Here is a 17887-nt window from a genome sequence, read left to right as displayed (position 1 = left end):
TGGTAAAGAATTTGCCTGCAATGAGGGAGATCTGGGTTCGATCCCTGGGTTGGGAAGATCCTCTGGAGAAGAGAAAGGCTACCCACTCCAGTACTATGGCCTGGAGAATTCCCTTGGGGTCTCAAAGAGTCAGACATGACTGAGCGACTTTCACTTTCATTTCACTTTCACCAAGGCAGGAGGCATAAGAGACTCCATCCCTGGGTTGGGAAGATCCCCTGGAGAAGAGCATAGCAACCATTCCCGTATTCTTGCCTGGAGAATCCCACGGACAGAGGGGCCTGGTGGACTACAGTCATGGGGTCGCAAAGAGTCAGACACAACTGAAGCGACTGAGCACGCACATGAAGGAGGTGCAGCCAAAAACCCTCTTTCCGTGTGTGTACATACGGCCCCTCCTCCTCCAGCCGCACCTGCCTCCTTCGTGCGGATCCTTCGTTCTAAGCCTTTGCTTGTTCTGTCTCTTGCCGGGTGTGTGTGCATTCCCACTGCCCTTCCCTCTGCCTGTGTGTCCTTTGCAGCTTAACTCAGGAATCACCTCTTCCAGGACACCTTGCTGAGCCCCGCCCCTCTCCTGCAGACTCTGTTATGGGGCTGTGTGCAAGGACAGCCCCCAGATCTTCCTGCTCAGGAAGCTCACAGTCCAAGAGGAACATCGTTCCTGTTGTTTAGTCTCTAAGTTGTGTCCAACGTTGAAACAGCATAAGCCGGGGATCAGAGGTCCATCTCTCCTCCTTGAGGACAGCACAGAGTCCTGTGCGTGGCTGATTCCCTGACCCTCATGGGTGGAGTTGGGGGTGCTCAATGAAGCTTCGGGAACCCACCCATCCGAGATGTGACCTCATGTAATTAATTGTTCAGCAAGTCTGCTAGGTGCTGACACAGCAGAGAACACTTAGCCACATAACAGCTTATGCCTGCTGTTATTATCCCATTATACAGATGGGAAAACCAAGCAGTGACCAGCAAAGGACAGGAAACCAGGCTGTTGGGTTCCAGGGTCCACAGCCTTGACCACAACACCACACCACTCTACCAGTGGCCTGGCCCCAGTGTGGCTCATGTCTGTGTTCTGGTAACCGCGGGGTGGGGGTGAAGGAGTTGTACTGGAGCAAAAAGGAAAGGGGGTTAGGAGAAAGGGAGTGGGTATCCCAGCTTGTAGAACTTAAGGTTTAAGCAGGAGTCGGGCATGCAGGGCCTCGGAGATCTGGCTTCCAGGTTCCCCAGACTCCCACAAGCAGCGGCTGGAGAGCCCAGCAAGCGAAGTTGTCAGGTCAGGCACCCCAAGGCCCTGTGAGGAGACGGTGGAAGAGGGTTTGGGAGCTGGGGACCCGAGTCACCTCGCCCCGGGCAAGCTGCACGTTCCCGGTTCCCCCTGCCCAGGGCAGCCTACAAGAGCCTGACCTGGCGCCCCCACCAGCTTTCGCAGTCGCCGCTCGGGGCGGCCCGATCGGTGCCCGGGACAGGGGGCCCCGCCCCGCCCGCGGCCGGGAGGAGAGAGGGGGGAGGAGGGAGCGCGCCCACACCCCGCCCCCGCCCCCGGAGCCAGCCCGCGGAGCCCGCGGCCAGGGCGGCGCAGACCGGCCCAGCCACTCGCCAGGGCTGCGCGCGGGGACGCGCTGCCGCCGCCGCCGCGTCCGCCCTTCACCCCCGGCTCTCGGGGCGCGCGGAGAGAAGGTAACCGCGAGTTGGCCCGCTGGTCGTCGAGCCCAGGGTGAGCGTGGACGCGGGCAGGGGAATCGCGGCGCCGAAAGGTCTTGGCACCCCCTAGGTTCTTGGGACCGGGGCGGGGGAGGGGGCCAGCCTGCCAAAGTCGCCCCGGGTGCCAAGGGACAGGCCGGGAGCTCCGGCCGCGGGAGCGGCGCGGGGACGCTCCAAGTTTTCGGTGGTTTCGCCCTGGTCCCGGCGAGTAAAGGGCGGCAGAGAATTGGAAGGTAAAGCGGGTTGAGGGAGGAGGGGGCGAGCCGAGGGCCGTCTACGCTCCTTCCTGCCCTGGGAAAGGAAGGGAAGGAACGGGGAGGGGGCCATGTGTCGGAATGTCGGGCCCCTTGGCGAGGCTGGCGGGGAGAGCGGGAAGTGGGGGGGACCGCTGGGGAGATGGTCCAGGCACCCTGCCCCCTCCCCAACCGCCGCATTCCAGGCCGGAGCGGCGGGTGAGGTCATCCCGTCCGGTTCCCCTCGGGCCAAGGCAGCCGGCTGCCCCCTTCCCCGCGGAGCGACGACCCTCCAGCATTCTAACCCCGTGCCTCCCAGAGGGAATGTTTTCTGGCCAAAATCTTTCCGGGACTTCCCATCCCGACCGCCCTCGAGACTGTTCTGTTCTCGCCAAGCCATCTGAGACTCACGAAGTTTGAAACGCATTTTCTGAATCGGGAGACTGAGGCTCAGAGTGGCGAAAGGGCTGGCCCGCGGAGGCCACAGCTGCGCAACACGCGGCGCAGGGTCTGGAACCGAGGATTTGGGGAGACCCTGCCGTTAGGCCAATCAGCCTCGGCGTCAAAGGCTGATTCGGCTCTAACTTCGGGTCCATGGTGCTCCCTCCTACTGTCCCCCTTGACGGCCTGAGAACAGGGTCTCCGCTGCCACTGTGGACAACGTGCTATCCTTTTTCTCGCCTCAGTTTCTGCCTCTTGAAGCGGCTGGACTTTGAGTAGCATGAAAAGGCAGCCCCCAGGGAGTTAACCCCTTATTCGGGGAGGCTAGAACAGCCCTAACGGAGACAGGGTCCCTCTGTCCAGCGGTAAGGATGGTGTTACTACCCAGCTGGACACTTGCCGGAGGGGTGCTGTGAGCAGGGAGTGGCTTCCAGGATGAGAGGTGGTGCCCCCTAGGGGCCTGCGGGTGACTCCCAGGTGAGCCCTAGGGTGTCGCCACCCCCACCCCCGCCTCACCCTTGCCTCTGCCCCCTCCCCCAAGGCCATCAGACAGCCCTTGGCCTCCTCCAACCGCAGGCACTTCCACAGTGGCCCCTGTCGGCCTCTCCTAACCGCGAGGTCCCTACTTCCGGCCCCAAACCTTGTCCTTGTGGTCACCACTGCTATTGAGTAAACTCCTACCCAAGTACCCAGGCCTGACTATCTGTTGGCTAAACTGAATCTGCAGGGCTGGGTCTCCTGCCTCCCTGGCCTGCCCTTCTGAGCTCAGCAGCTGGGCATCTGCTCGGCACTCCTGGAGCCTTCACCCACTCTCCTGCCATTTACTGTTGAGGTTGGTAGACTCCTGACTTCCCCAATGGCTCAGCAGGTAAAGAATGCACCTGCAATGCAGGAGACCCAGGAGATGCAGGTTTGATCCCTAAGTCGGGAAGAGCCCCTGGAGGAGGAAATGATAACTTACTCCATTTTTCTTCCCTGGAAAATCCCGTGGACCGAGGAGTCTGGTGGGCTGCAGTCCATGGGGCCACAAAGAGTCAGACAAGACTGAGCAACTAACAACAGTAGAATCCTGGGGAGGTTCCTGGCCACGCCTCTCTTTTTGCTCTCCAACCTGGGGCAAGTCAGTTTCCTTTCCATGTCTCATTTTTTTCCGTCTGTAAAATGGGTGTTTGTGAGCATTAGCAGGTAGTAGTCCTGGCTTGGTGAGCAAAGAGAGGCCACGTACCTGGACAGCCAGAGCCCTGCTTGCTCCGGGGCCAGGTGGGGCACACCTAACCACCAGTGATACCCGATGATCAGCTTCAAGGGCCAAATAGGCTCCATCGAGTTTGGAGCCTCTCCTGTCTCTCCAGAATGAGAGACATTATTAGTGTAAGAATGTTGGCTTTGAACCCAGCCCTGCTTCAGGATCCAAGGGTTTAATTACAGCGCCTTCCACTCTTAAAACTCTCCTGGGAGAGGACCAGCCTTGTTTTGCACGTGGGAGAACAGGTCCCCAGTAGCAGTGCCCTGTCCTTGGCTGCAAAGTGCCACGGATGTCCCTACAGCAGTGGGCAGGGTGGAGAGCTTCTGGAGGTGCCCAGAGGCATTTGAGACATGGGCTTATCACAAGACTCGGGCAGAAGCTGGTGTCTCAAGTCAAAGTGGCCACAGGGGTGGGGTGGGGACCAGGACCCCTTTTGCTGAGAAAGGAGGGGCTGGGGAGAAGTAGGTGTGGCCACATGATGGACATAGTGACCTTTCCTCATGACATTTCAGAATGACACCCCCCCCCCCCAGTTCCCTCCCCTCTGTCCCCAGATTCAGTCCTCAGCAGAGCAAGGAAATGGCCCATGCGAGGTACCTGCCACGTGACCCTGGCCAAGTTCCTTCTCTCCAACCCTTGGCTCATCCTGTAAAATGGGCTAACCCTCCAGCTTCAGGGCTGTTGGAGAATCAGATGACATCATGCAGTGGCTGTCCAACTGCAGAGCGCTTCATTACTTCAGCAAACATTCCACAAGGACGTCTTGGTGCTGGGGGTGCCAGGGAAAGGAATGATTCAGATACCCCCCACCCCTGGTGGGGGGAGGAGTCAGGGTTGGGGGAGGATCCTATGGTGGGAAGGAAAGAGAATGCAGTCAGAAAACAAAGCAAGCTTTGTCTTCTTGCCTCCTTTGTTTTTATCTTGTTATTTAACCTATTTTGAATTTCAAATAACATTTGAAGGGCAGTATTGAGATTATTATGCTTGGAGGTGGCCACAATTTTTTTTTTTTTAAAGTTGATGCTCAGATCTAGGTGTTAAGAATCATTATCAACTTTTATCAGCTCGGGTCCCAGGTCTGGGAAGGTAAATGACTTGCCCAAGGACACACTGTGAGGCCACTAAATCCTCTACCTGCCCTCACTCAGATGGTGGCAAGGTATGAAGGTATGAAGGTATCACAGAGAACTACTGGTACTGATTGGGCACTTGGCCATGTGCAGAGCCCAAGCTGAGCGCTGGAGGGAGGGAGGCAGGAAAATCCAGGCCCCACCCTTAGAGTATGTTGTGATCTGGAGAGACAAGACAGGGCTCCACGGGCCACTAAAAGCCAAGTGAGTCAGAGGCTCTGAAATGACATCTCTACTCGTTCTCTTAACATGACCTTGAAGAAGCTTGGCCTCTCCGGGCCACAAGAAAATCAAATATGGGACCATAGGTTCATAGGTGTCCTCCACTGTATACTCCTAGGGTAGTAGAAGGGGTGGTGTCAAACCAAGGGAAGCTTAGAGAAGATTGGGATGGGGGAGGAGGGTGGGGAAGAGATCAGGACAGCAGGGAGTAGGCAAAGAACAGCTTTTGGCTCTAGCTGAGCTTTTTCCAAAACTTGTTCCCTGGTAACAAGGCCTTGACATCAATTTGAAAAAAAATATAATGTTCTTCCTGCGGGCCTTCTCAGAGCCTTGAATGTGCTCAGACATGTAATAAGCAGCTGGAAAAACCACTTTTGACCACAGGATCCTTTTTCCAGGAAGCATTCAGAAAGCGAAGGGTTCTGCTGGTTACACAGCAGTTCATAAAGCCTTCGCCTGTCACCTCCAAGCCTCTCTGAGGGGACGACAGTTTAACCCACCAAGAAGGGAGGTGATTTAACTCCACCCGCCAGCAGGAGGCAGTGTAGCTCGGGGCTCAAGGGCTCTGGGGTCGGAGGCTCTGCTTCACCATTGCCTACTGTGTAGCCTCAGGCAAATCCCTTCATTTCTTTGGGCTTCAGTGTCTCTTCTCAAGGCTATAGTGCCTCCCTGGAGGTTTAATGAGTGATGAATATAAGCCATTGGCACTCAGTAGGTGCTTCATCAATGGGGACCATGTAATGACCATTCATAGGTTTTAACCAGTATACAGTTGAAGAAGCGTACAGCTCCATGAATTTTTTGTGCCCCCTCCCAGTCTATATCTGTTCAAAGGCAATCACAATTCTGATTTCTATCACTGTTGTTTTGTTTTGTTGTTGTTAGTTGCTAAGTCCTGTCCGACCCCATGGACTGTAGCCTGCCAGGCTCTTCTGTCCATGGGATTTTGTTTCACCTGCTCTTAAATGTCCTGGATGTGGAATCATGCCCTGTGCCCTTCTCTGTGGGTCTGTTCAGCATTTTCTCCATGATCCTCATTATGTATTCTCTTTAGCTGTTATTATTTGGACCAAGATGCCCCGAGGCCCTCCACTACCTTCTTTCTCTTAGGTCTCCACTCCTGGGCAGGAGAAGGACTGTCCACGTCTGAGGCACATTTGGTGCCATCTACGTCCTTGGTCAGAACATCTGCAGCTCCTTCCACGGGACTGGGAGCCAGGCCTCGGGGCAGACAAGCCATGGACCTCCCACAGCCTCAGCATGTGAGGGCAGCACCTTAGCACAGAGGGGCAGCCTCCGTCCACCCTCTCCCACCAAGAAGGAGGGAGCTGAGAAGTGGACCCTTCACCTAGCCCAGCGCCCTCCCCAGGCCCCGGTGGGCATGTACCAGCAGCTGTGAGCAGCCAGAGCCGATGCCGGGCCCCCAGGGGGCCGGAGGAGCCCCGGCCATGAACCTGGGCAAGCTCTCACCCGTGGGCTGGGTGTCCAGCTCGCAGGGGAAGAAGCGGCTGACCGCAGACATGATCAGCCCCCCACTTGGGGATTTCCGCCACACCATGCATGTGGGCCGCGGCGGGGACGTCTTCGGTGACACCTCCTTCCTCAGCAACCATGGTGGCGGCTTAGGGACCGCCCACCGCTCGCCCCGGGGCTTCCTGGCCAAGAAGCTGCAGCTGGTGCGGAGGGTGGGGGCCCCGCCCCGGAGGATGGCTTCTCCGCCCGCACCCTCACCTGCTCCCCCGGCCATCTCCCCCATCATCAAGAACGCCATCTCCCTGCCTCAGCTCAACCAGGCGGCCTATGACAGCCTCGTGGTGGGCAAGCTCAGCTTTGACCGCAGCCCTGGCAGCTCCACGGACGGCCACTCTGCTTACGGTGAGGGCCTGGGCTGTCTGCTCATTTTTCAGGGGCTGAGGTGCAGCGGGTTTGATGGTTCAGCCAACCCTCCAAGTGAGCTCTTTTCCCCGCAGTCGTTTGGTCTCCATGCAAGTCAGACCCAAACCCCAGATCTTGGATGGCGAGGGCGGGTCACAGGGCAGGAACCAGTTCACTCCCCAAAACACTGAGGTTGAGAGGTGAGGAGGTAGGGTTTGAATTCTGCCTTGCCCCTAAGCCGCCTCCCCTTCTCTGGGCCCTCGGCTAAGCCACCCTACCATCCTCCTACCCCTCTCCTTTGCCTGCTTCAATGGAAGCAGCTCCCTTGTGTCAGAACAGTACAGTGGAGAGGTGGAGAGCCAGGGCCCTGGATTCAAATCCTGGTTCTGCCTGATTCTCAGTAAGCAAATTGACCTCTGTGAAGTCAAGTCCTGGCCTATATAATGGGCCCTTAGGGTCACTGCTAAGGTTGAGTGAAATGATAACACATATTCGATTGTGGCCTAGAATCTAGCATTGCATGCAGTAGGTGCTCAGGACACGGGAGCTGTTGCTCTGCTGTTATTTGAACAGAGGTTCCTATAACTTGACAAATTTGGAAAACCACTCACGTGGACAGAAGCCAGAGGCCCTTCCTGCCAGCGTGGGGAGGGGTGGGTGTCACCTGGGCTCCTCCTGGACAGCTCACTTGAGAACTGGGGCCCCCGCTGCCACCTGGTGACCATTCCCTGCCCTGCAGCTTTGCCCAGCCCCTCTGGTGCTCCCTGTCCAGGGGTGACGCTCAGAATCCCACTGAGGGCTGGTCCGCGGTCCCACCGCTGTATCCTAGGCCTGGAAGTCCTGGAGCCAAGGTCAGGGACAGAGGGTGTTTAGAGGGCATTTGCCTGTCCTTTGGGTCTTGATTTCTATGTCGTCAAACCGGCTGCTGGTTCTATCCTGTGCCCACAAACCAGTGCATGTGCTATGGGTTCATGGCAGGGGACCAGGGGTCATTCAAGTTCAGTGTTGGGCCTGAGAGTCAGGAGGTTTGAGCTCCAGGCTCAGCTCCAGCCCTTCAGACTTTGTGGCCCTGGGCGAGCCTTTCCCCTCGTCCCAAACTGAGCCTCACTTTCTTCATCTGCGAAATGGGATGAAGATTATGTCCATTTCCAGGGTTGACAGGAAGATCACACAAGAGACTATGGGGTTCACTGTATTGGAAAGATGGAGGAAGCTGCAGTCAGATCGGGGGGTGGCTTGCTAAAGGCCACATAACAAGCAGGTGTTGGTCCTGGCTCTGCCTTCCGCAATTCCTGGTTAGGGCCCCCAGCTTTGATCCTCGTCCCTATTTCTCTTCTAGGAGTGGACTCCGGGTTCTGCACCATCTCCCGCCTGCCTCGCCCAGAAAAGCCTCGTGACCGAGACCGTGATAGCTCCTTCCCCGCTGAGCCTGAGCTTCGACGCTCTGACTCCCTCCTGTCCTTCCGCCTGGACCTCGACCTTGGGCCCTCCCTCCTCACTGAGCTCCTGGGGGCCATGAGCCTCTCAGAAGGCTCTGCAGCGGAGACCCCAGCCCCGGCTCCTGCTGCAAGTCCCCCAGCCTCTGTTGCAAACCCCCCGGCCCCTGCCTCAAGCCCCTCACCTCGTGGACGCTGCCCCAATGGGGTAACCACCAGGTTGGGCCCAGTGGCCGAGGCAAGGGCCAGTGCAGTGGGAGAGGGCCCCCGTGTGCCTGCTGGTGAGGGCCCCGGCAGGCACTGGGGAGCTGTCTCGGGTGGCAGCCAAAGCTGCCGCCACTACACTGAGGTGGATGCTCGGGGCGAGGGGGTGGGGGCGTTGTCCCAGGTTCGGGCCTCCTGGGGGAGCCTGGACGAAGAGTGGGGGGCATCCCAGGCAGGCAGCAGGACCCCCGTGCCCAGCACAGTGCAGGCCAACACCTTCGAGTTTGCTGATGCTGAGGAAGACGACGAGGTCAAGGTGTGATTGGCTGGGCACGGGCTGAGAACCCTGGCCAGCCTCCGGGCACCGCCTGCGAGGAGCCCAGGTGCAGCCCCAGCCCCTGGCGGCTGGGTCTTGCCAATGACAGACCCCTCCACACCTCTGCTGGACAGACATGGGAGGGAGGCCAGGGGAGACCAGGCTTGTTCTGGGACCTGGGTGTTCCCCTCGGCCCTGCTCGGCCACTCCGCCTCCCTCCACTGCCACACCGGACCTCCGGACCTCTGGACCCAGTAGCCATTCCCTGGGCCCACCTTCCGCCCCAGGCCCCCGACCCGCTGGAAGGCCCAGCCTCACAGTGCAGCCTTTGTGTTGGGAAAGCTGCCCTTGCTGGGTGGGGGTGGGGAGCCTGCCACATAGTGCCTTTGTCTCCTCTCCCAAAGGGACCCTCGGCCCCAGCTCATCCTGGAGTTGCCCCCAGCAGGGTCCCTCCTGCCTGAGAGCCCCCAAGGCTGCCTCCGCAACATTCCCACCACCAGCCCCATGTCCCAAAAGCCTCAGAAAAGTCAGGTGTGACCTCACTGGGAGGGGGGAGGGTCCCACCTTCCCGTGCACACCAGACCTGCCTCTGGGTCCTGATTAAAAAGGCTTTTTTTGATAAAAGGTGTCCCGCGAGATGCTTGAGGACCTGGGATGACAGTGTCCGCGCCACCTGCTCGAGTACCTTTAGCACTGAGTTTGGAAAGCCAAGGACTCCCCCCCTTCCCCGCCCCACCCAACCAGGGCCCCCAATGAGGGGAGGGCCCGAGGCAGGGGGTAATGAGTAACCAGACTGGAATGAATAGCCCTGCGATAAGAAGCCCAGGTGGGAGCCCTTATCTGCAGTTCCGGGAACAGCCCCTGGCCCAGGTGCCTGGAACTGTAATCCCACAGAGCAACTTGGCACTTATCCTGGCGACAAAAGGGGACCACCAGGCAGGACCAGTGGCTTAGAGGTGTTTGGAGCTCATCCCCCACTGGGCAGCCTCAGTTTCCTCGTCCATATCGAGGGGACGCTAGGAACATCAAGATAGTGGAAAACACCACAGTTGGAAAGACTATAAAGGTGGATTCTTTTGTTGGGGGATGAGGGCGGAGGATTAGGAAGAGCAGGTGGGTCGCAAGGGTCACTGATTCCACATGACGAGACAGCTCTCGGTCAGGAATCTGCTTGCAGGGGTGGTGTCTTGCATTCTGGTGAGGTGCTGCCCTCACTCTAGCTTGAAGGAGGAGACGATGAAGTTCTGCACACCCAGGTAGCTCAGGTGGCTGTGGCCCAGCCTGTTGGGAAAGGTCAACTGGTGCCCGTCTGGCAGCTTCACCTTGAATTCATTGTTCTCGAAGGTCACGATGAGCTGCGGTGGGAGGGAGGGCGTCAGGGAGGCAGGAGGCACCCTGGAAATGGGCCGGGGCCGGGGCCATGCCCGGTGGCTCAAACAGACCCAGCACGTGTCTAGGCCAGGGTGCCCCCACCAGCTGTGCTCCCTCCTTGAGATCTGTTTTCAGGCCCCTTTTCCCTTTGACCTCACCTTGACTTCTGACCCTGGGCTGAAGCACATGTGATTGTCCCGTTGCTCCGCCCCCCAGCTGTTGCCATCACGTGAGTTGCAGACAATGGTGGATTCACCAAAGCGTGGGTTAAAATGCAGGTTCAGTTTATCTGTCCCCTGGCCCAAATTAATCACAAAGCTGCCAGAGAAGAAGAAGTAAGAATAAGGGGCCAGTCCTGGGTATAAAAGCTTGGGTGGCGGTGTCTTGACCATAAAGTTGGTAGAATAACCAAAGGTGGTGTTAATTGAGGTTTGTGCCTTAAAACAAGGGAGGTAACAATTTGATCGGACCTGGCACTAGAGTATCACGTTCCATTTAGAACACAGACCAAGGCTCCTGACAAGGAGTTAACTAATCGTGACATTTCAGGAGGTGAAGGTGGCTATCCTTGGAAAAAACTGCTGTTCTTAACTATTTCTGAAGACCCATTAAGTTTGGCCAAAAATAGTTGTATGCCTGAGGTGGTGAGCTCCCTGTCATTAGAGGTATGCAATTAGGAGCTGTGTGATCTTTTAGAAACATCACGACAGGGGCCTTGGTTAGACCTTCATGGTCCCTGAGAGTGGGACTTTCTGAGTCATGGAGTGTCTCCATTGGGAGGACTCAGGTCAGAGGTATCCCACATTTCTGCAACCTTGAGGGACCCAAGTAGGAGAAAGAGGTGATTTTTCTCTTGGCTCCTACCCGATGCTTCTGCCTGCCCCTCCCCAATCAAAACCTGATTGAAATCAGTTTCAAGAAATGCTGACCGCTGACCTGTAACCCCTGAGGTGAGAAAGGTCTCAGATTCTGATGGAGAGGATGCGCACCAGACCACTTGGCGCCCCCTGGTGGGTTTTGTAGTCGCTAAGTCTGACTTTTGGGACACCATGAACTGTAGCCGGCTAGGCTCCCTGGTCAAGAATACTGGAGTGGGTTGCCATTTCCTTCTTTAGGGGATCTTCCTGACCCAGGGATTGAACCCTGGTCTCCTGCATCGCAGGTAGATTCTTTTTTTTTTTTTTGCAGGTGGATTCTTTACCAACTGAGCTATCCCTGGTTTAATACATGTGAAAGGCCAGTCCCTGGTCCTTCAGCAGTATCAAGAGGGTAGTGTCCCCGGGGGGTTGGGGCCTTCAGTAGAGGCATCTGACTCACGGAGGACTGGGCAACGCTTCAGGGATTTCTCACTTGCTGCTTCCGTGTCTGTTGGGGCCAAGGAATTGAGCACATGGCGTCTGATGTGACTTCTGCAGGTCCCCAAACCTGGCCTCAGATGTGAAAGCATGCAAATGGGGCCAGCAAGGGTGAGGGAGGGGTGTGAGAGGAGCGAGAATGTACAAGAGGCCCCTGGCCAGAGGTCACTCTCATTGTCCCAACATTTCACAAGGCTGCCTTGCCTGCCCCCACCTTCCCAGCCTATGCCAGGTCTGTGGCCGGCCCCCTCTCCCCGTCCTGCCCCACCTGCCCTCCCACTGGCTCACCCATTAGCACCGTCAGCGATCTTGCCCTTGATCTTCAGGCTTGACCCCATCTTCATGTCCATGTTCACAATCTCAAATTTCCCCTGTGCCAACAGAGAAACATCCCACACAAATCAATTACATGTGTGCCACACGTGTGCCCCACGCTTTTCTGCTGGTAAAGCCCACTCGCCAGCATCCTCCCATCCCAACCTGGCCCCAGGTCCCCCTTTCCCTGTCCCCACATGAGGCCATGGAGCCAGGAAGCGAAAAAGTCAGAGAGCTCAGATCAAAGATTCCTGGAGCCTCCTCTTGCTGTTTTGCTTCACTCTCATCCACCCCAGCCTGAAGAATAGCTGGATCTGGAGACATAGGGCTCAGGGGAGGGAACCTCAGTTTGCCCATCTATAAAATGGGTAGAGTAACCCCTGCCAACCTCACTGTTCCCAAATGTGTTCAAGTGATGAGGCACAATGCCCTCAGCAAAATCCCATGAACAAGGGTACGTTTATTTCTTGCACAAACTTGGCAGTCATTTTACTGACAGAAAATGACTGTATCAGGACTTCCCTAGTGGTCCAGTGGCTAAGACTCCACATTACCAATGCAGGGGGCCCAGGTTCTATCCCTGGTCAGGGAACTAGTCCCACATGCTGCAACTAAGAGTTCGAAAGCCCCAGCTAAAAGATCCCATGTGCTGAAACTAAGATCCCATGTGCCGCCATTAAGATGCATTGTAGACAAATCTTTTTTTAATTTTTTTAAAAAAGAAAATGACTGTATGACAGGCAAGTCTAGGCCCATCCCAAACAGAGAATCTATAAACTTCCATCAGTCACATGTCTGAACATGTCCATCAAAGTCCCTCTCCAAACCCCATACTCCTCATCTGTAAAACGGGCTGATTTGATTTATTCATTCAAACCCAGTTGCCAAGCACCCTTGTGACAGATACTATCGGAGGCCCTGAGGTTAACAGCACCTTCTTCACCCTGGTTCGGAGGACGAGAACTCCCGTTTGTGAAGCCCCTCAAATAGGACTTGGCACAGACTAAAAGCAAATCGAGGGGCTGTGGTCATTAGGCTTACTTATCGCTACTATGGTATTCTTCTGCTTCCTATTTTCCCATAGGACCTGGGCAGCGCCTGTATTTCTATACTCTGGTTAGAAGGGAGGCTCTCGAAGCTGGGTTTTCAAACCTCATGATCCAACCCTGAGAAAATGTCTAGTTATCCATGATTGGAGGGTGTGAGGCTGGGCCAGACGGAATTTGGCAGCCACAAAAGACTTAGAACACTTACTGGGGAAATACATTTATATTATAGGATTTCTCTTCCCTGATTTTTTTTCCTTTTTTTTTTCTGGAGGGAGCTCACTTGGGAAGCCTTGAAGCAACTTGTGGGACTGGAGTGCTTTGCTGAAAGTCAAGGGCAGTGTCTGTGGAGGGTAGATTAGGACTGCCTTGCTGGCAGCTGCCTCCTTTCCTCCAAGAGGGAAAACGGTCTTTGGGTTCCTACACGGGTGTCAGGTTGCCCAGTTCTCTTAGTGGTGGTGGTTTAGTCGCTAAGCCGTGTCTGACTCTTGTGACCCCATGGACTGTAGCCTGCCAGGCTCCTCTGTCCATGGGATTCTCCAGGCAGGAATACTGGAGTGGGTTGTCATTTCCTTCTCCAGGGGATCCTCCTGACCCAGGGATCAAACCCGGGTCTCTTGCATCTCCTGCATTACAGGTGGATTCTTTACTGACTGAGCCACCAGAGAAGCCCTCTCCTGGAGTCAGTACATTTTAAAAGGAGGCCTGGGAAAAAATAAAAAAATAAAAGGAGGCCTGGGGACATCCCTGGTCGTCCAGTGGTTAAGATTCTGTGCTTCCATGCAGTGGCACATTGTCCATCCCTGGTCAGGGAACTAAGATCCTGCCTGCCACAGGCCATGGCCAAAACTAAAATAAAAAAAAGGAAGGCCTGAAAGAGGCCTTGCCAAGCCCAGGAGGGTGGAGCATCACGGCACATCAGACCCCACGATGCTTCAGAGCAGGGTTTTCCAGGTTCAGCACCCTGATCCTTCCAACTGGATTGTTCTTTATTGTGGGGTTGTCCTGTGTGTGTAGGAGGTAGAGCCGCAGGCTGGGTCTCTAACCACCAGCTGCCAGGAGCACCCTCCCCCCAAGTGGTGACAGCCAAAAATGTCTCCAGATGTCCTCTGCGTGTTAGTCACTCACTCCTGTCTGACTCTTTGCAATCCCATGGACTGTAGCCCACTTGGCTCCTCTGTCCATGGGGTTCTCCAGGCAAGAATACTGGAGTGGGCTGCCATTTCCTCTTCCAGGGGATCTCAACCGAGGGAACAAACCCAGGTCTACCTGCATGACAGGCAGCTTCTTTACCGTCTGACCCACCAGGGAACCCCAGATGTCCCCGGGGTAAGAGGAATTTCACTGCCTTTGAGAAAGTGGCACTCAGAGGCCTAACCCCTCAGATGGATGCTTGATGTAACATGTGGATCACCAGCCAAACTGGGTTAAAATCCTCCTTCAGCCTCTCCCAGAAGGACAGACAGCAGTCCCCTAGGAGAGGTTATTCCGTCCCTCCCAGAGGAGCGTGGGTGTCCTGCCAACAAGCAGCCCTTCACGGTGTGCGCCCTGCAGCACGCAGAATCCCCACCAGACGTCACGAGGAGTCTCCGGTCTCCTCCCTGGGATGGTCAGGGTGAGACTGGGATGCGGAGAAGCACCCTCGCCACCCCACCCCCCATAGCTCCTGGAGGCTGCCTGGCTCAAACAGAAGAATCTGAGCCCCTAGGGCTACTGCAGGGCAGGGGCGAGAGGAAGGCCAGGTTTGGGGGTCCATCTGGGCAAACACGGATGCCCGTGGGAGGGGGTGGGCCTAGTAATCTGTCCCCCCTCCGTAAAGTCTGGAGCACAAAGTCTGGGGAGGCAAAGCTGGGGTGGAGGCAGGTGTCAGTGGTCAGGTGACTAACGGAGCTAGTAGGAGCCAACTGTGCCCTTTTCTGGACCTCGGTTCCCCCATTTTTTCTTTCTTTCTTTTTTTTTTTAATATTTTGGCCTCACCCCGTGGCATGTAGGATCTTAGTTCCCTGACCAGGATTTGAACCTGTGCCCCCTGCATTGGTAGCGCAGAGTCTTAACCCCTGGTCTACCAGGGAGGGTCTCTGAAGAAGGAGGAAAGAAAGGGGAGGGGTGAGGAGAGCAGGGGAAGGAGAATGTGGGGAAAGTAGTTGGGCACAAAGGCCCTCCCTGAGAGGCAGAGGGTGGGGAGGGCACCATGCCATCCACACACCTGGACCCTCTAGTCACATCCACGCCCACATCCCACCTGTGCTGACTCTCCCAGAAAAGTAGGCCCACCTGGAGCCTGTGAATGGGACCTATTTGGAAATAGGGCCAAATTGAGATGAGGTCATAGTGGTTCAGGGTGGGCCCCAAACCCCATATGTCTGACATCCTTAGAAGAAGAGGAAATTTGGACCCAGAAACACAGAGACGCAGAGAAGCCGTGTGAAGAGAGAGGCAGGGGTTGGAGGGAGACAGCTGCAAGCCCAGGATTACCACAGACTGCCAGCAACGAATAGAAGCTGGAAAGGACGAGAAAGAACCCTCCCCTAGAGCCTTCAGAGAGAGCAAGTTCCCACCAACACCTGGATTTCAGACCTCAAGCCTCCAAAACTGAGAGAATAAATTTGTTACAGCAGCCCCAGGAAAGCAACACACCAGCCTCAGAAGATCCCGTCCGTGACCCAGTTCTCCAAATACAGGAGACTGAGGCTCAGAGAGGAGCAGCGATTTCTCCAAGACCACATAGCAGGCTACGGCAGAGCAGAGTTTGGAATCAGAGAATCGGGGAGAGACCTTGAAGAAGATCCACTTGACCCCCCTGCAATTTACAGATTTTGATCTGGGGAAAGTTAACCTTCCAGTCTCAACTTCATCTTTTAAAGCTCAGTAGGTGTCAGTAGTTATCATTGTTGCCGCGATTAATGTTATTGATAAGAGGGAATTCCCTGGCTGTCCAGAGGTTAGGACTCCTGTGCTTCCACTGCAGTGAGCCCAGGTTTGGTCCCTGGTTGGGGAAATAAGATTCCCAACTGAGAGAAATAGGCAAAAAATAGATAAATAAATTACTGATGAGAAACCCAGGCTGGAGGGGGAAAGAGACAGACTCAGAATGGTGGAAGGAACAGAGAACCTCGATGCTAAAGGACAGTGTTGTGATCTGTCCAACTTCCTCTCTACGCAGATAAGGAAATCGAGGCTGGAGGGGCAGCGATGCTTTTTCTCCAGCATCCACCCCACCCCCACTCAGGTAAAGATTCGGAGTGACAGAGGAGGAGGGCAGTGGGGAGCCGGTGTTCTCACCGACATGGTAGCAGCTCCGGACAGCAGCTCTGGGTAGCTCCTAGAGGTCTGGGCTCAGGGTCTCACCTTGCAGTCCAGCTTATATCCTAGAATATTACACATTAACTCCCCTCAGGCCATAAATGAGGACTTTGGTCCTTCCTGCCAGGATGTTTCTCTACCCGCATCTCCTGGTACCCAGAACAAACAGGCAGAAGGCTCATCACCCCAGCCCAGCCTGCCCAGCCCAGAGCATCCTCCTGGCCTCTCTCCAGCTCAGCCTCCCTCCTCCTTTCTGAGCCCTAGCGGATGTGACCCCAGAAGCAACGCTGGACTGGGCGCCAGGAGCTGGCACAAACCGTGTGAGCGTGGCAGGCCACCCAACAACCCTGAGCCCCACTTTCTCATCCTCAAACAGAGACTTGCTTTGTAAAAACCTCTATGCTTCTATGATGTCCAGATTCATTTTGAGAATCTTATGTTTTCTCTCCTCACCCCATGCTTTTTCTGATTGTACATGTAAGGTTCTGGGGGGGGAGGTTAAAAATTTTTTTTTGTACATGTGAGTTTTAAAAGCAATCCGTGGTGGATTTAAAGAAAACATCTAGAAACATCTACAACCAACTAAGTAAAGAAGGAAGTGGGAGGGCTGGGGATGTGTGCAGTGGGTAACGGAATTTCAATGCTTTGCTCTTTACTTCTACTACTTATATAATTGACGTGCTTACCGTATGCAATGGGAGCTATTAAATGAAAAGAAAAACAGGGGCTTCCTTGGTGGCTCAGTGGTAAAGAATCCACCTGCCAAAGCAGGAGATGCAGGTTCGATCCCTGGTCTGGGAAGATCCCACAGGCTGCTGAGCAACTAAGCCCGTAGGCCACAACTGTTAAGCCTGTGCTCTAAACCCCAGGAACCTCAACTACTGAGGCTTCATGCCACAAATACTGAAGCCCACGCACCTAGAGCCTGTGTTCCACAGCAAGAGAAGCCACTACAATGAGAAGCCAGAGCACTGCAACTGGAGAACAGCCCCTGTTTGCTGCAACTGGAGAAAAGCCGGTGCAGCAAAGATCTAGCACAGTCAAAAAATTAAATAATTAATTAAAAAAGAAAGAAAAACAGGGCTTCCCTGGTGGCTCAGTGGTAAAGAATCTACCTGCCAGTGCAGGAGACACAGGTTCGATCCCTGAAATGGGAAGATCCCATACGTCCCAGAGCAGCTAAGCCCATGCACCACAACTATTGAGCCTGTGCTCTAGAGCCCATGTGCCACAACTGCTGAAGCCCTCGCACCCTAGAGCCGGTGCTCCACCACAAGAGAAGCCACGATAATGAGAAACCCATGCACTGCAACTTGAGTGTAGCCCCCGCTCGCCACAACTAGAGAAAAGCCTGTGCAGCAAAGAAGACCCAGCATAACAGCCCCCCTGCCAAATTAACGAATGAATTAAAAAGTTATGTTGCAAATACACCACCTAAAATGTCTGTTAAAAAAAAAAAAAAGAAAAGAATCACTCATAATCCCAGCTCCAGGATAGAATCTGCTTACTTTATTGGCACATTTCCTTCCATGTGGTTTTCAATGGATTTATATCATGGTCGCCCCTCTATCTTACTCAATTGTTGATTCTGCTTCATCTGGTAAACTCCAGAGCCCATAAATCTATATTTCAGAATGATATCTTAATGGCAGTGAAATAGTCTGCCTATCAATGACTTAATTTATTCAACTAA

The 17887-nt window shown here is 55.0% G+C and overlaps 2 protein-coding genes across 5 annotated transcripts; one reads left to right on the top strand and one right to left on the bottom strand.

Moving 5' to 3' along the window:
* The first annotated feature begins 1540 nt into the window (after nt 1-1540).
* CDC42EP1 (CDC42 effector protein 1) lies at nt 1541-9428 on the top strand. 3 transcript variants are annotated; one of them, XM_043440568.1, is made up of 3 exons: nt 1541-1677; nt 6084-6848; nt 8188-9428. In XM_043440568.1, the coding sequence occupies exons 2-3, from the start codon at nt 6386-6388 to the stop codon at nt 8808-8810; spliced, it is 1086 nt and encodes a 361-aa protein (XP_043296503.1). In that variant the 5' UTR covers nt 1541-1677; nt 6084-6385; the 3' UTR covers nt 8811-9428. The 3 variants fall into 3 exon arrangements, with proteins under 3 accessions (XP_043296503.1, XP_043296502.1, XP_043296504.1); XM_043440567.1 differs by having other exon boundaries at nt 1555-1714; XM_043440569.1 differs by lacking the exon at nt 1541-1677 and adding an exon at nt 1724-1934.
* Nucleotides 9429-9853: 425 nt separating this feature from the next.
* On the bottom strand, nt 9854-16350 carry LGALS2 (galectin 2). 2 transcript variants are annotated; one of them, XM_043440571.1, is made up of 4 exons: nt 16174-16350; nt 11819-11901; nt 10334-10493; nt 9854-10159 (listed from the first exon to the last, which is right to left on the bottom strand). In XM_043440571.1, the coding sequence occupies exons 1-4, from the start codon at nt 16177-16179 to the stop codon at nt 10016-10018; spliced, it is 393 nt and encodes a 130-aa protein (XP_043296506.1). In that variant the 5' UTR covers nt 16180-16350; the 3' UTR covers nt 9854-10015. The 2 variants fall into 2 exon arrangements, with proteins under 2 accessions (XP_043296506.1, XP_043296505.1); XM_043440570.1 differs by having other exon boundaries at nt 16240-16309.
* Between the last annotated feature and the right edge of the window lie 1537 nt (nt 16351-17887).

This window comes from Cervus canadensis, chromosome 21 (genome assembly GCF_019320065.1).
Source record: "Cervus canadensis isolate Bull #8, Minnesota chromosome 21, ASM1932006v1, whole genome shotgun sequence".
Lineage (NCBI taxonomy): Eukaryota > Metazoa > Chordata > Mammalia > Artiodactyla > Cervidae > Cervus > Cervus canadensis.
The sequence above is the reverse complement of the archived record's forward strand: the minus strand, read 5'-3'. Positions and strand labels throughout refer to the sequence as shown.

Bases quoted from the DNA above. Each gene is read 5' to 3' on its own strand.
- LGALS2 (XM_043440570.1), bottom strand. From the start codon at position 16,275: ATGTGTAATATTCTAGGATATAAGCTGGACTGCAAG. The intron at 11,902-16,239 runs GTGAGACCCTGA...CTGTTGGCACAG, and splicing joins GATATAAGCTGGACTGCAAG to GGGAAATTTGAGATTGTGAA. The intron at 10,494-11,818 runs GTGAGCCAGTGG...CTTCTCTGGCAG, and splicing joins ATCGCTGACGGTGCTAATGG to CTTTGTGATTAATTTGGGCC.
- CDC42EP1 (XM_043440568.1), top strand. From the start codon at position 6,386: ATGCCGGGCCCCCAGGGGGCCGGAGGAGCCCCGGCCATGAACCTGGGC. The intron at 6,849-8,187 runs GTGAGGGCCTGG...TTTCTCTTCTAG, and splicing joins GGACGGCCACTCTGCTTACG to GAGTGGACTCCGGGTTCTGC.